The following is a 15,515-nucleotide window of genomic DNA, read 5'->3' on the forward strand; positions in this document are numbered from 1 at the left end:
TGTGATTCATCAGTCTTATATAACACCCAATGCTCATTACATCACATGCCCTCCTTAATGTCCATCACCCAGTTACCTCATCCCTCCACCCACCTCCCCTCTAGCAACCCTCCGTTTGTTTCCTATGATTAAGAGTCTCCTACGGTTTGTCTCCCTCTTTGATTTCATCTTGTTTTATTTTTCCCTCTCTTCCCCTATGATCCTGTTTTGTTTCTTAAATTCCACATGTAAGTGAAATCATATGGTATTTGTCTTTCTCTGACTGACTTATTTCGCTTAGTATAATACCCTCTAGTTCCATCCATGTCGTTGCAAATGGCAAGATTTCATTCCTTTTTGATGGCTGAGTAGTATTCCATTGTATATATACACCACATCTTCTTTATCAATTCATCTGTCAGTGGACCTCCTGGCTCTTCCCATAGTTTGGCTATTGTGGACATTGCTGCTATAAACATTGGGGTGCAGGTGCCCCTTTGGATCATTATGTTTGTATCTTTGGGATAAATACCCAGTAGTGCAATTGGTGGGTCATAGGGTAGCTCTATTTTCAACTTGCTGAGGAACCTCCACACTGTTTTCCAGAGTGGCTGTACCAGCTTGCATTCTGAGGTGGGGACTTTTGAAAGATGTTGGGAATTGAGCACACACATATGCAGAAAAGTGTTCAGGAGAGTGGGAACAGCCCTGAGTTGGGAGCAGGGCGCCATCTTGGCCAGGTGCTGAGGCTGAAAGATGTGTCACTTCCCCAGAGCATCATAACACAGATACCAATTCTGTAATGTGGGATCTCAGCTCTTCCTGTAGGCGTCGTTGTGGCCTTCCAGGCTGAGCTGTCTGCAGGGCTGGTTCCCCGGGCCAACGAGCCCGTCTGACTTCATTTTCCCTCCTTGTAAATCTTACAAATCTTATGCGTGCTTTCAGCTGACAACCTAAATGCACAACATAGAGAGTGAAAAGCTCTGCTAATCCCAGTGATAGCCACTGTTTGAGCCTGTTATTCAGGAGTTTTCTACACTTATATTAATTAGAAGGATTTTCTTCTTAAAAAGAGAGTCCCACTTGCTTCTCTGTGTTTCCCCCCTGTGCCAGGTAGGGCCTCACATGCAGTTGGCGCCCGTGGACGTGGGCAGAAAAGAAGTCCCTTGCTTCCTCTCCTGCTGTAATCTCTGTAGAGCACCACCTTTCCTCAATTATTGAAGCCAGGGGCTTGCTGATGCTTGCTCTGTTGGGAAGCATTTGGCGAGACTCTCAGCAGTGTTGCCTGGGGCTATCTTTTGATTAATTTTAACTTGATCACTGGGTCTGCGCATAACAACGGAGTTGAGAGGCTGCTTTTGAAAATGTGTTCTTTTGAGTGGATGGAGGGAAAGGGCTTTCACTGATTCCGTGTGATCATGCAGTCAGCGTGATACGTAGATCAGAGCTGTGTCGAGGAAGCCCTACGAAATTGTTAATTTTTATAGGATAGCTGTCATTGCTTTCTCTTCAGCTTAGAGAGCTGTGCGAAGAAAATGCCTCGGTGAAAGGACAGATAGTTACTCTTGAAGAGACTATAAATGTCCATGAGATGGAAGCAAAAGCCAGCAGAGAAACCATCATGAGGCTGGTGTCAGAAGTAAACAGAGAGCAGAAAAAAGCTGCCTCCTGCACCGAGGAAAAAGACAGGCTGAACCAGGTACAGTATGTGCAGTGTGCGAGCGCATCTGTGATCATGTGTATGAAGCAGAAATTGAAAACCAGATGTGGGTGAGCACACTGGCATTACGACCACAGTTTCAAAAGGCTGCTGTCAGCAGGAGGGCTGGGGGCAGCATGGGACTCCGTGACCCGGACAGGCCGCTGGATACATAGTTTTTTCCTAATTAGAAAGAAAGAAATATAACACATTTGAAAGTAGAGTTTGTAGAGAATTATGTCCTGCTTTAGCTAGACTCTAAGGATTTTTAAAACTCAAACATTAAGTTTTCTTGAACAAATAGGTGATGCGTCCACCAGATACAAGATTCCAAATAGACATAAGGGTATACGGTGAAAATCTTTCCCACCCCTCCCACCCGTCCCACCAGCCACGCAGTTGTTCTCCACAGATGCAACCTCTGTTAACAATTTTTTTTTAAAGATTTTATTTATTTCTTCAACAGAGTTAGAGACAGCCAGCGAGAGAGGGAACACAAGCAGGGGGAGTGGGAGAGGAAGAAGCAGGCTCATAGCTGAAGAGCCTGATGTGGGGCTCGATCCCATAACGCTGGGATCACGCCCTGAGCTGAAGGCAGACGCTTAACTGCTGTGCCACCCAGGCGCCCCAACAATTATTTTTTATATACCTTTCTAGAAATGTTCTATGATGTGTATACTTCTTCTTTTTTAAATTTAATTTTAACACAAATGGCAACATGCTCTGCTTTATATTTTTTCTTTCATTTATTTTTGATACAAAATGGTAATATACCACACACTATTATAAGCAAGGCTGCTATGAATGCTCTTATATTATTTTTCATGCATGAGAATGTATCAGTAAGACAAAACCCTAGAAGTATACTTGCAGAGTCGAAGGAGATGGGTGTTACTTAGAAGAGACTGTCGAAGGGAAGTGCCTCAATGCTAGACCTTTATTTGTACAATGAATTGCTTGATCTTTTCAAATTACCCAAAGCCCTGTTTGAGCATGCCAATTAGTACTATATGTTTTTTAGCGCTATATAATCTTTCAATTATATTTTTATATTTTTGTAACAAAGAAACTAATTATGGGATTAATAATAATGGTGAATTTTCAAAAGCGAAAGTAAGCCAGTGCAATCAGTTAACAAAATACATAGGAGACAATTAAGTGGTAAAGGAGATGTAGTTCAAAATTAGGTAATGACTGGATTGGATTCAGGTTAAATGTTTTTGGCAAGGGCATTTCAAAGGTTAAGCTGTTGACTTCATATTACAGGCAAGTCACGCTAGATTGTTCCTTGTTGCTGACACTAAGTTTGCCCATCTCTTTAGCGTAAAGGAATATTTTTTTCTTTTTTCTTCTGCAGTTAAGTAAGGTATCTCTGGGCAGATTATTTCCCATAATTGGCAGGTTATTCCTGTTCCCCACTGACGTTACTGAGAGGTGTTATCATCATTGATTCTTGCCTGGATTAATTTACAACATGGGTGGCAAAAAGGTAATCTAATTTTACTATTCCTTCTGCTTATTAGCTCTCATTCTTCTGTACAGAAAAGCATTTTTTAAAAAAGATTTTATTTATTTATTTGACAGAGAGAGAGACAGCCAGCGAGAGAGGGAACACAAGCAGGGGGAGTGGGAGAGGAAGAAGCAGGCTTCCAGCAGAGGAGCCTGATATGGGGCTCGATCCCATAACGCCGGGATTATGCCCTGGGCCGAAGGCAGATGCTTAACGACTGAGCCACCCAGGCGCCCCCAGAAAAGCATCTTATTTCTTTTCTTTTCAGTTCTATGGACACATGGATTTTTATTTACTCACTGTGTTGCAATCAATTACTTTTTTTTTTTTTTTTTTTGGTGCTCCAAATTCACTATGTTGGCCCAGCAGCAGCCCCTTCAGGATGGTCTCTGTGACCTTGTCACCTGCCTCTAGTCTTTTAACATGTCCCTGCTTTTTCTGACAGAAGACATGGCATCTTAGGATCACTTAGAATTTTCAGACTACAGAACGAAAATCAACCTGTGCTGTCGGGAGCGTTGGTTCCTTTGACTGGAGAATGGTGCTTCAAACCAAGATTTAGGTTGGAGGTGTGGTCATTGCTATTGGGCTGTCATTTCTTCTGGCGGACAGAGCTAGACATACATTTTTAGTAATAAGCTAATACGGGTATTTTTAATTAAGGCGATATTAAGAGTTTTCTTAGTATCTTTGTGTTTTGTATTAGTATCGTTTGAATCTTTTTTTTTTTTTTAAAGATTTTTATTTATTTATTTGACAGAGACAGACAGCCGGCGAGAGAGGGAACACAAGCAGGGGGAGGGGGAGAGGAAGAAGCAGGCTCATAGCGGAGGAGCCTGACGTGGGGCTCGATCCCACAACGCCGGGATCACGCGCTGAGCCAAAGGCAGACGCCTAACTGCTGTGCCACCCAGGCGCCCCATGAATCTTAATCATAATTTCTACTCATTTGCTTTGCCTTATAATGTACATAAAATTATTTCAAAATTACGCTTTTAATATTTTACCTACCAGTGAGCCTTCTGAGTGAAGTTTCAGGCTCTCAGATTTTTTACATTAATACTATCAGCAATCATTGTTATAATAGTCACTGTTCATCGATCACTTACCATTAACACAGTCGTTGTGCTAAGTATACTTTGCTCAAGTTCGCGTAGCTCGTAAGTGGCAAGGCTGGGATTTGAACCCTGGTCATTACATTATTTTGCTATCGTCAGTAATCCCTTTCCATGTATAGGCACAGCTATATCTTACATATCAGTCTGATGCCAAGTTACTTGTCAGTGGGGCAACAACGGTGAGTAGCTATGCAAATTTCCTCAGTGAATGGATAACTTGAATTCGATTACAAATAGTAATTATTAAACTATCAAGCCCTTGAAAATTAGGAAGAATTTAATATTTGCCTATAGGAATGCATTTCTGAAGATGAACAGGAGGAAATGAAAATGTGTTATAAGAGCACATTAAAAAAAACAGAACTTATTTCTTATATTTCTCTTTACTTGTAAATGATGCAATGTTGTTCAGACTTGGAAACACATTCGTTTTGGGATGAAGTTCCTGCCAAAATAATAAAAATTGTAAAAAAAAATATGGGCAATAAAAAACTTGAGGTCTTTAATAAAGTGCTCCTTCATAGGATTATGACTCCAAAGATTTACTACTGAAAAATACTGTCAGGTGGTTTTACTGACACATTAATGGCCTCAGGAAGAGTCTTCATAATGCTTTCTAAAGCTCTGTTTTTGAGGTAGGAAACTTACTTTATTAGTGAAGCCCAGAAGGACTGTAGAAGTAGTAGGATTTGCAGGCTGGGGTGCTGTTTTTACAAAACTCAACTTGTCTTATTTTCTTAATTACTCTATTTACTTTATGACTTTTACTTTATGAAAATTTCCCAAATAAAAGTCCAGGTGATTTATTATATATATGGAAAATGTATTATTTGAAAATCTCGAGTAGTTAATATTGAAGTATGTTTTAACAGCTACCAAAGACTGGCACTTTTTCTTTCGGTTGTTTTGAAATAACTCAGTGTTGAAAAGAGTAGGCACTTTCCCTACACAAGCCACACATGCATTTCCTATAGACAGTACAAGTTCAGATCAGTGGCTCAGAGACTAAACTTACTTATGGGATTTCAAACAGCTTCTTTTCCTTCATGCTGTTCACATTTCCTTTAATTCTGGTAGCTAGAATCGAAGCTAAGGAAGAATATTGGTTTTGGAGTCAGGCAGGTCTGGTTTGGAAGGATGTCCCTTCTGCTTTTTTGGTTTGTTACCATGACATAGCGAATGGAAGAGAGAATAGCACGAGACAGTTAACGGGGAGTAGAGTGGTTAAGAGGCTAGGATCTCCGGTTTTTATCTGGGCTCCAGAGTCATGTGGCTATGTGATCTGAGGCATATGATCTTACCTCTTGGAACCTCAGTTTTTTGTCTGTAAAATAGAAAAATAATTTAAGGATCCATCTCTTACAATTATTCTTAGCATTGGATGACATAATATACATGAAATACTCAGGACACGCCCATCACATAATTGATGCTCAGTGTTTTTATTTCCTTTTCCTAGTTATTTACTTTTACCCAGGGATCCAAAGAAACAAAATTATTTTCAGGGTATAGGCAAGTGGAAATAAGTTTCTGGAAGTGAGGTCTTATTAGGATAAATTACTAAAAAAATGGAAGCTCTCTTTACAGTCCTAGAATAAGGATGTTGGAAGTGACCTTAAGGCCTTTTAGAATCTAGATCATGTAACCCTCTATGTGAAATCAGAATCAGCTTTAAAATGTCACTGTCTAGCTAGTTTCCAGCCTTCTGTTGAACTCTTCCAGAGACAGGGAACTCACTGCTGAACAAGGAGGTCCATATTCTCTGTATAGTTCTTTTTTTTTTAAAAAAGATTTATTTGAGAGTGAGAGAGAGAACAGGTGGGAGGGGCAGAGGGAGAGGGAGAGAGAATCAGATGCAGGGCCTGATCCCACAGCCATGAGATCACAACCTGAGCCAAAATCAAGAGTCAGCCACTCAACTGACTGCAGCACCCAGGCACCCCTCTCTGTAGAGTTCTAATTGTTTGACAGTTCTTCATTATAGCAAGTCAGGATCAGAATCCCCGTAATTTAAATCCTCATCCTGGTTCTATCTTAATTAAACTTTATAGAATAAACTGAAATCTCTTTCTTATGGCTAACTTTAGCATTTGAAGACATTTATCATGGATTTCTAAGTCTTTTATTTTGGCTAAACAGCCTGTATCTCTCAAACTTTGAAACTTCTTTCTTATCATCTGTGAGGTTGGGAGAATTCTAGCTTCTGGGCGAGGAATTAAAATGAAAACAAACACTAAAATAATATCTGCTCATATTATAAAAAATTAAACGGTTCATAAGGCTCTGAAGTAAAATTAAAAACCTCTCTTCTTCCACTTCTAGTCTCATTGGGGCATTCTTATTTTAGCTTCTGATAGTTACCATTGAGACTTTAAAGGAATACATTTCTATTCCTGATTCACCAACAGGAGATCGTATTTGTAGACTTTTTGCTACAATGTGGAGGAATTTAATGCCTTTTACTTTTTTACTTCCCTTTTTCTCCTTCCCAGTTTTATTTTATTATTGTATTTACATTGTCAAGGTTTGTAATATTGTTCTATAATTAAGTTGTCCGTGTTTTGCCTTTAGATTCATTCTATGTATTCAAAATAAATTAAAACAGCATTTTAAATAACACAATTACATAAATATTTTTATTACAGATTTAATGCTAGCAGGTGATGCTGAACCCATTCCATTTTGACAATGTCCCTCTTAAAATTTCCAGCTGGGAACTGTCCATGGTCCTCCAGGCATAATCTGACCAGTTTGCAGTATATAGTGAAGCCCAGGAACACGCTGGCCTCACGGGCTGCTAAATTCATTGTCAACTTGTATTGTGTTTGTCAATAATGAGAATTTCAAATTTAAATTGAATTCTTATTATTTTCCGAGGTTGATGATGTCAGCGGGACAGCATAAGGGGTATGTGTGTGTTGTGTATGTGTGTTCCTATCACTATTGATTCAGCACTTTAAATGGGCCAGAATTTCCTGGGTGTTTTCTTAGTTGTTTCTGTTCTGTCATATCTTCCTCCCATTTCTAGCCCCCCAGCTACAGGTCCCTTCTCTAGAGATGATCAGAACTGGCAGTTGCTTGTGCTTATTTCTAGAGAGATGCTCTTTTTATGTCGGTACAAATGGCACTAGACACATGGTTAGGTACCTTACTTTTTTCACTGACTGTATTTTGGAGAATCTTCCCTATCAGTACATAAAAAATTTCCTCAGTTCTTTTTAGGAAGTACATATGTTCTATGGTATAGCTGTCTCATACTGTTCACATATCAGTGAACATTTGTAGTACCTAATCTTTTGCTGTATTGTAATGGAATAACTTAAAAAAATTATTTTATTTTAATTCAATTAACATATAATGTATCATTGGTTTCAGAGGTCCAGGTCTGTGATTCATCAGTCTTTTTTTTATTATTATGTTCAGTTAGCCACGTATAGTACATCATTAGTTTTTGATGTAGTGTTCAATGATTCATTAGTTACATATAACACCCAGTGCTGAGCACAACATGAGCCCTCCTCAATACGCACCACTCTGTTACCCCCTCCCCCCACCCTCCTTCCTTCTGAAACCCTCAGTTTGTTTCCCAGGGTCCATAGTCTCCCATGGTTCGTCTCCCTCTCTGATTTTTTCCCCCTTCAGATTTCCTTCCCTTCCCCTATGGTCCTCCGTGATATTGCTTATGTTCCACATGTGCATGAAACCATATGATAATTGTCTTTCTCTGCTTGACTTACTTCACTTAGCATAATCCCCTCCAGTTCCATCCATGTCAATCTTATATAATACTCAGCGCTCATTACATCACATGCCCTCCTTAATGTCCATCCCCCAGTTACCCCATCCCTCCATCCCCCTCCCCTCCATCAACCCTCAGTTTGTTTCCTATGATTAAGAGTCTCTTATGGTTTGTCTCCCTCTCGTTTCATCTTGCTTTATTTTTTCCTCTCTTCCCCTATGATCCTCTGTTTTGTTTCTTAAATTCCACATATCAGTGAGATCATATGAAAATTGCCTTTCTGTGATTGACTTATTTTGCTTAGCGTAATACCCTCTAGTTGTAATGGAATAACTTTGCGCATATGTCAGTTTCCATATTTAGTAATCTATCCTACAGATCTATTCTTGGGACTGGAATTGCAGGGCCACAGGGTATGTGCATATTCTTTTTTTTTTTTTTTTTTAAAGATTTTATTTATTTATTCGACAGAGATAGAGACAGCTAGCGAGAGAGGGAACACAAGGGGGAGTGGGAGAGGAAGAAGCAGGCTCACAGCAGAAGAGCCTGATGTGGGGCTCGATCCCGTAACGCCGGGACCACGCCCTGAGCCGAAGGCAGACGCTTAACCGCTGTGCCACCCAGGCGCCCCTGTGCATATTCTATTTTGTTAGATGTTTATATCAGAATTACACCTATTCACACTCCCACCAGCAATGTATGCGGAGAATTTCTGAGTTTGTTAGTTTTAATTGCACTAGGTAAAAGTAATCAACTGGTTTTTCATTTTACAAAATTCGTGTAGGGTTGGATGAATTAAACTCAAGCCAGAGGTTCTCCACCCAGATGATAATTAGTCCTGTATCTTTGAGAGGCAGTTTGATCTCATGCATATCCAAATCCATATAATAGTTAGCAACATTAAAATAGGAAACAGTTGCATTTTAAAAACAAACCTTTGAATGGTTTCATCACTTAATGCATTATTTGGGAATTAATTGGGAATTAACACAGACGTGCATTTAATTGGGAAGGTAAATTGAATGCCTTAATGATACTATTTACAACTGTTTTTGTGAAAAGCGATTGCGAAGGAGTCATTATCCATTTCTGGCTTTGGTAGGACTCATGAAAAGTTAAAAAATTTTGTTAAACAAGTCATCCCTCTCCCTGTCTCTCTAGGGGAAGTCCTCTTTTGCAAATGTGATTTCCTCTGTGGAGGTCAGCCTTGATTTTACTCAGAGGGAACTACTTGTTTCTCGTTCTGTGTGTCAGCGTGGTCTGACAGCAGTCCGCAGGACCTGGCCAGTGATACCGATGTCACATTACTTGAGTGTATCCTTGAGGTAGCCACGCAACGAGACTCCACTCCAGCTCTGTCTCTGCTAGCTCTGCGGGTAATTGCATTTGTAGTCTGAGGACATCTGTTTCCAGCAGATCAGCCCAGTGCTCCTAAACCCTGAAGCACTGAATCAGAGCACTGAGGGCGGGGCTGGCCGAAAGGCCTTGCCACTGGCTCCCCAGGCCTGTGCTTCATGTGAGAAACACCATATAGTTCACGGGGCTGAAATGTGGCCAGAAAAGAAATCTGGCCTGCCGCCACGTGCCACTGTATTTTATGACCACAAATTGAATTTTCCGATTTTTTACCAGTCATAAACGTTGGTGCTTTGGATTTATTAGGGACTGTTTGGGCTCTTGTCTTGAAGGCAGGGAGATAATAGTCTGATATTGGGGTGGAAAAAATTCCTCATAGCTGGAATATTTTAACTGTGTTTATTGGTCTGGCGCAAGCTGCTAGTTGATTAGCACACTCTAAACTGACAGTAAGTCTGAAGTACTCAAGCGTCTGGTATATTTTTATGTGTGTATTTTGAGGACCTTTTGTACGTGGTTAAAAATATCACTCTCTGGGTCATGGAAACGCCCCTGTTTGGCATTAGGGGTTTTCTTTCCACATCAAAGTTAACATAGAATATTCTAGAGGGTTTTAGAGCTTGGAGGGGATTAGAATTAATTTTCATCTCCGCATCATTGAATTTGGGACCCTCTTAACTGCGTGTTAGATGGTCATTTCTCAGTAAAATATGGGCCTAATTCATTATCACCAGTGCTGATACTGGTTACCCTAATTGAGTAGCTATTGTATGACTCTCCGAAAAGAAATGTCTAAAGTGTTAAAATATTGCATTTGTGATACAGTGTCCTTGACTCTACCTTATAAGGGCCATAATTTAATTAGCAGCGGTGGGGCTGCTCCACAAAGAGGACCAGTATCGAGAGGGGGTGGGGAAATGAGGCTGTTGCCAGGACCTGGAGAAGCAAAGCATTTCACAAAATAGGTTCCACAATTAGTTTAGCCATTACTTTTCTGAAAAGGCCAGCCTTCTCTACCTACCTGTCCACGCTCGATGACTTTTTTTTTTAAAAAGATTTTATTTATTTATTCGACAGAGATAGAGACAGCCAGCGAGAGAGGGAACACAAGCAGGGGGAGTGGGAGAGGAAGAAGCAGGCTCATAGCGGAAGAGCCTGATGTGGGGCTCGATCCCATAATGCCGGGATCACGCCCTGAGCCGAAGGCAGACGCTTAACTGCTGTGCCACCCAGGCGCCCCCACACTTGATGACTTTTTATTTCAAATTGATGCCAGGGACTTCCTTGATTAAAAAAAAAAAATCACCAGAAGGAAAAAAAAAGTAAGATGTTCTCTTTTTTATTAAAAGTAAAGAAGTAGCATTTCAAGGAACATCTTTCTTGTCTCCAAGCTGTTGGTGGAGATAAATTCCTTTTAAAATCCGGTTCTGGTGCAAAAGGGATGAGTGATTTTTAACTGGCAGCCTGAAATGTTACTGGCCTGTTTGGATGTAGAATCTTTTATTCAAAGATAGTGTTTCTTTTTTGTTGCTTTCGACCATAACATACTATTTTTAATAAATAACATTTTTTTTTTTTTTTTTTTGCCAGTTACCTAAGCTGCAATACTGTAGCAGTGCTGGTTAATAAGTTGCTTCTTCTTATTTAACATGAACTCATGTATTTTAGAAATTCATGTCAACGGGTTGGTTTTTTTTTTCATCACTTTTAAAGATGCCCCTTTTATGCCTCTTTGGACCCTTCTAGATTATAGTAAATAGAAGTAGGTGCACAGGTACCCTCCCTTATGCCCTTCATTTATTTTTGTGAACCTAACAATACACATTATATTCTTTCAAATTATTATTCTCAGTGTGGTGCTTTATTTCCCTCTACCTTTAATTCTCCCACCCAGCAAATGGCTGGATATTTCTGTCTCTTTTCTTTAGGTTCTATCTGTTTTATAAGACAAGGAGATACACAGTAAATGAATATTGAAAGATCTGATTCTCTACTCCGTTATTTAGAACAGTATTAAGGAGGCATCTTTATTCAGACAATTTTTAGTGTGTAGGGCTTTTCGTAGGTAGGACTCTGAGAGTTTACTGTTTATTCAGAATCAATTTCCATGTACATCAAGCTTTAGAGCAGATAATAATGTAAATAAACATTTTCTATCTATGGATTGCCTCTACCAGGTGCTAGCCAGCAATTAGTTTTTATTAACTCTTTCTCAGGGTCCACACAGAAAAGGCTTATAGGTCAGTTTCCTTCTTTTCCTCGCTCTGGCTTTATACCCCTTCCCTTTTTTAGACCCCTAAATTTTCCTGACATAGCCTTTACAATTCAATAACTTTATGAGGAGATGGTGGGGAACTGGGTTAAACAGGGAATGTCATGAATTAATCCTCACTCCATGAAGTCTGTAAGCAAGTGCAGATGTCCCTCAGTGGCTGCTAAGGTTCCTGTCTTCACTGTCTGTAATCGTTTCAGGACTTGCTCTGCGCTGTGGAGACCAAAGAAGTTCTTGAAAGGGAAGTCAGGATCCTCCAGGAAAGGCTGCTTGCTGGCCAGCGGGTCTGGGATGCTTCGAAGCAAGAGCTGAGCCTCTTGAAGAAAAGCTCTTGTGAGTTGGAGAAGAGTCTGGAGGCCAATCTGGATGCGGCTGCAGCCTCGCGAAGCCAGCTCTCCTTATTCAGGGAGAAAGTCGCAGCCCTGCTTAGAGGCAGCTGGGGCACGACGGGGCCCACAGAGGACGCCATTTTGGAAAGGATCCGAGAAGTGACCAGCCAGGAAGAGAGCAGGAAAAGGGTGAGTGGCAGATGGCCTCTTGTAAGACTCTGGAGGACAGTAATTTGCTGAATCATTTAAATGTGGTTTTTATTACTTTCAATTATATGTCATACTTTGGGAGCCTCGAGAGTCACTTAAGTGACAGCGGACTGCGATGTGGGTCCTGGAGTCAGAGCTACCTGTGGTCAGCCCTGTCTCGGCTGCACACTCGCTCGCTCCAGGTGTGACGCGGGCAGATTCCTAAGATGACAGCCCCTGAGCTTCTGTTTTCTCAGCCACTGGACAGGGAAGGCTCTGGGGCCGCACCCCTCATCTGAACCCCCTGGGGCCCGATGTGTTTTTGAATTGAGAACATTTTGGGGTTTTGAAAGGTACAATAGTAACACAGAACGGTAATGGAGAGAACGCTCATACACATCCCTCTTCAGTGGGGTCTGGGGCTGCACCCCATAATCAACCACATTCATCATTCTGCAGTAAAACCCGCGGCAGCTCCGTCACACGGAGCGCACCAGGACCGGGAGGAGCTTCCTGTCACTTTGGATGAGGGTTTGCTGCCAAATCCGTCAGGTCAAGCTTTATCAGCAAGTGAGTTATGAAAAAAGCTGTCAGTTTTCAGATGCTTTGGGATTTTGGAATTGCAGACAAGGTTTCCTAGACCTGGAAGAGTATCTGCTTCATAAGGTTATTGTTTGTTGAAAGCATTGAATGAAAAATAATGGTTATGAAGTCCTTAACACGCTGCTGGCCGATACCGGTGATAAACAACTCTTGCTGCCCCTGCTTCTCTTCCTCTCTGTCCTTCTCTTCATAATGGTGGCCCAACGGTCTCTTAAGGGACTCATTTAATACATAGAGAAAGATGTTTTAATTCACGTATATGATTGACGATTGTTTAATTTTGTCATCTTGTTTATGCTATTGACAATTCTCCTTTACTACGTAGCTTTGCTTCGCAGAGTCAACTTCAGGCTGACTCTGTTTAAATTACCATCGAATTCAAATTATTTAAGTCCTAATTAAAGAGGTTTTAAAGTAAATATCCAAAATCTAGGTATAATTCCACTGAGATCTATTTCTTCCGTGAGCTCATGCTGGTCCGAGGGAGAAATTGTATTTTTCCCTCTTTTGATGTTTCTAAAATACCCAGGACAATCACTAACTCAGAGTTCAAGATTGCATTTCACAATCTCCTTTAATGATCAAACATTTTCAATCCCCTTTAAAAATTCTCCAGAATTTGGGATGCTTGGGTGGCGCAGTTGGTTAAGCATTTGGCTCTTGGTTTCAGCTCAGGTTGTGATCTCAGGGTTGTAAGATCAGGCCCCAAGTGGGGCTCTGTACCCAGCGTGGCATCTGCCTAAGGCTCTCTCTCCCTCTTCCTCTGCCCTCCCTCCCCTCAATGTGTGCACCGATGCGCTCTCTCTTTCTCTCTCTCAAACAAAAAATAAATCTTAAAAAAAAATTCTCCAAAATTCACTTGTGTTCTTAGGAGCAACCCAAACAACCCCTTTGTCCAAGTGTAGGGTTCTCTTCATGGATATAAAACGTTCATCCTGTGACATGTGCATGTCTTTGAGAGTAACTCAGTTTTTCTCGTAATTGGTACTAGACTGGAGAAGAAAATTATTTCCAGGACTGAGAAATAATTCAGTCATTTATTTACTTTGACTAGCCGTCGGTGTACTTCAAAAGCTAATGGTTCTTTACCATTTTGTTTTATTGCTTTCCTCTTCTGTTTTCCCAAATGTTTTCCCCAAACTATTTTAATTCAGCATGTGAAACATGACATAAAATTGTCAGCATGATGTATATGTTTTTTTTCTAAAGCAAAATGATGTAAATTGGTTAAGCTGGCTGTGCCTCCCCCTCCCCCCCCATAAAAATCAGAATGATTCAGTCTTTTTAGTGCCTTTGTCTGCCTTTTCTACCCTGTAATTTTTTTCAATAGCTGTTCTCACTATTTAAAAGCCTGAAATCAAGCGTATAGCTGGGGTCTTGTGTGACTCATCTTCAAGTAAAATGAGGAGAAAATGGATTTCATATATTGTCTTAGAAATGTTTCTGAAGAATGGGAGATTTACAAATTGATGAATCTGTTTGTTGAAGAGGTTGTGCACCCCTGCCACCTGCCTTGGTTAAACACACACTCAGCAGTTGAGTAATACCCACGGGAAGGCCCAAGGGTGGGTTCAGGCTGGGCCTGGCAAATTCTCCGTTTCAGGTCGACTCCTACTTTCTGAGCCTTGGTTTTCTTGTTTACCTTGTTGCTGTTCATTTTGACTCTCCTGTTTGCAATTCTCTGTAGAATTCAGAACACCACACACACTTTTTTTTTAGTAAGTCATTTCTGCTTGTTCTTTGCTTTTCTGCTTAGAGCAAAACCAAAATCTCTTTTTAAAAGCTTTACCAGACCTTGGGATAGGGTTTCTCAGTCTTGGCACTATTGACATTTCGGGTTGGATAACCCTTGGTTATGGGCCCATTCTGTACATTGTAGGGCATTTAGCAGCATCTCTGGCTTCTGCCTACAAGGTATCAGTTGCACCATCCCCCCCCTCAATTTGTGACAACCAAAGATGTCTCTAGACAAATGTCCCTGGAGGGTAAGATTACCCCCAGTTGGAAACCACTCTCTTAGAGGAATGCCCTACTGTTGGGTTCCTAAGAATTCTAAATGAGTGTGGATGTTATCTAGCCTTGAAATTTCAGTACCCTCGTAACAGGTGTTTTTGAGATAATGATGTCTTGCACAATGACAGAAAGTTGCAACATTTTCAGATTTTAGTGTGAAATGTCGAGGCAAACATTTCCCTTTACTTTTAGATGTTTCCTAACTGGCTGATATCTGGATGAGAAATGATTATGTACAGAGAGGACATGACCATGATTGATTTCTATGTCATTTCCTAAGTTAAAGACAATTCAAATAAGCTCACAAACGTTTATCTAGACAGCTCTTGTGTTCTTCTCTAGGCACACATAAGGCTTTATTTCCTCCACTGGAGAGTTTCTTGGTCCAGTGGCTCTGTGGGAGCCATGGGGATCCAGCCCGATGCCCTAAAGGACCTGAGATTTGTGCCACGCACCCTCATCTGATCTAATCATTCTGCTTTCTTCTTAATCTTCCAATACACTAAACCAGACATTTACCCAGAAGCATTGGCCGACTTCCACTCACATTTCATTGCCCCAAATTTTGTTACATGGTCACCCCTGGCAACAGGGCCATCTGGGCGAGTGAAAAGGTAGAGATTTTGGCTCTCCCAGCATCTATAGCATAGTAATTTCCTAGGATGGCCATGACAAAGTACCACTAACTTGGTGGCTTACACAATAGAG

The 15,515-nt window shown here is 40.8% G+C and overlaps 1 protein-coding gene across 1 annotated transcript in view; it reads left to right on the forward strand.

Moving 5' to 3' along the window:
- The window catches only part of CCDC170 (coiled-coil domain containing 170), a 110,767-nt gene that overhangs the window by 56,212 nt on the left and 39,040 nt on the right, over window positions 1-15,515 (forward strand). Inside the window, exons 7-8 of the mRNA XM_045805360.2 lie at window positions 1,493-1,678; window positions 11,874-12,191. Coding sequence (XP_045661316.2) covers window positions 1,493-1,678; window positions 11,874-12,191 — 504 coding nt within the window. The remainder of the gene's footprint in view (window positions 1-1,492; window positions 1,679-11,873; window positions 12,192-15,515) is intronic.

This window comes from Ursus americanus, chromosome 11, assembly GCF_024610735.1.
Source record: "Ursus americanus isolate L20-20 chromosome 11, mUrsAme1.1.p, whole genome shotgun sequence".
In the NCBI taxonomy this organism is placed as follows: domain Eukaryota; kingdom Metazoa; phylum Chordata; class Mammalia; order Carnivora; family Ursidae; genus Ursus; species Ursus americanus.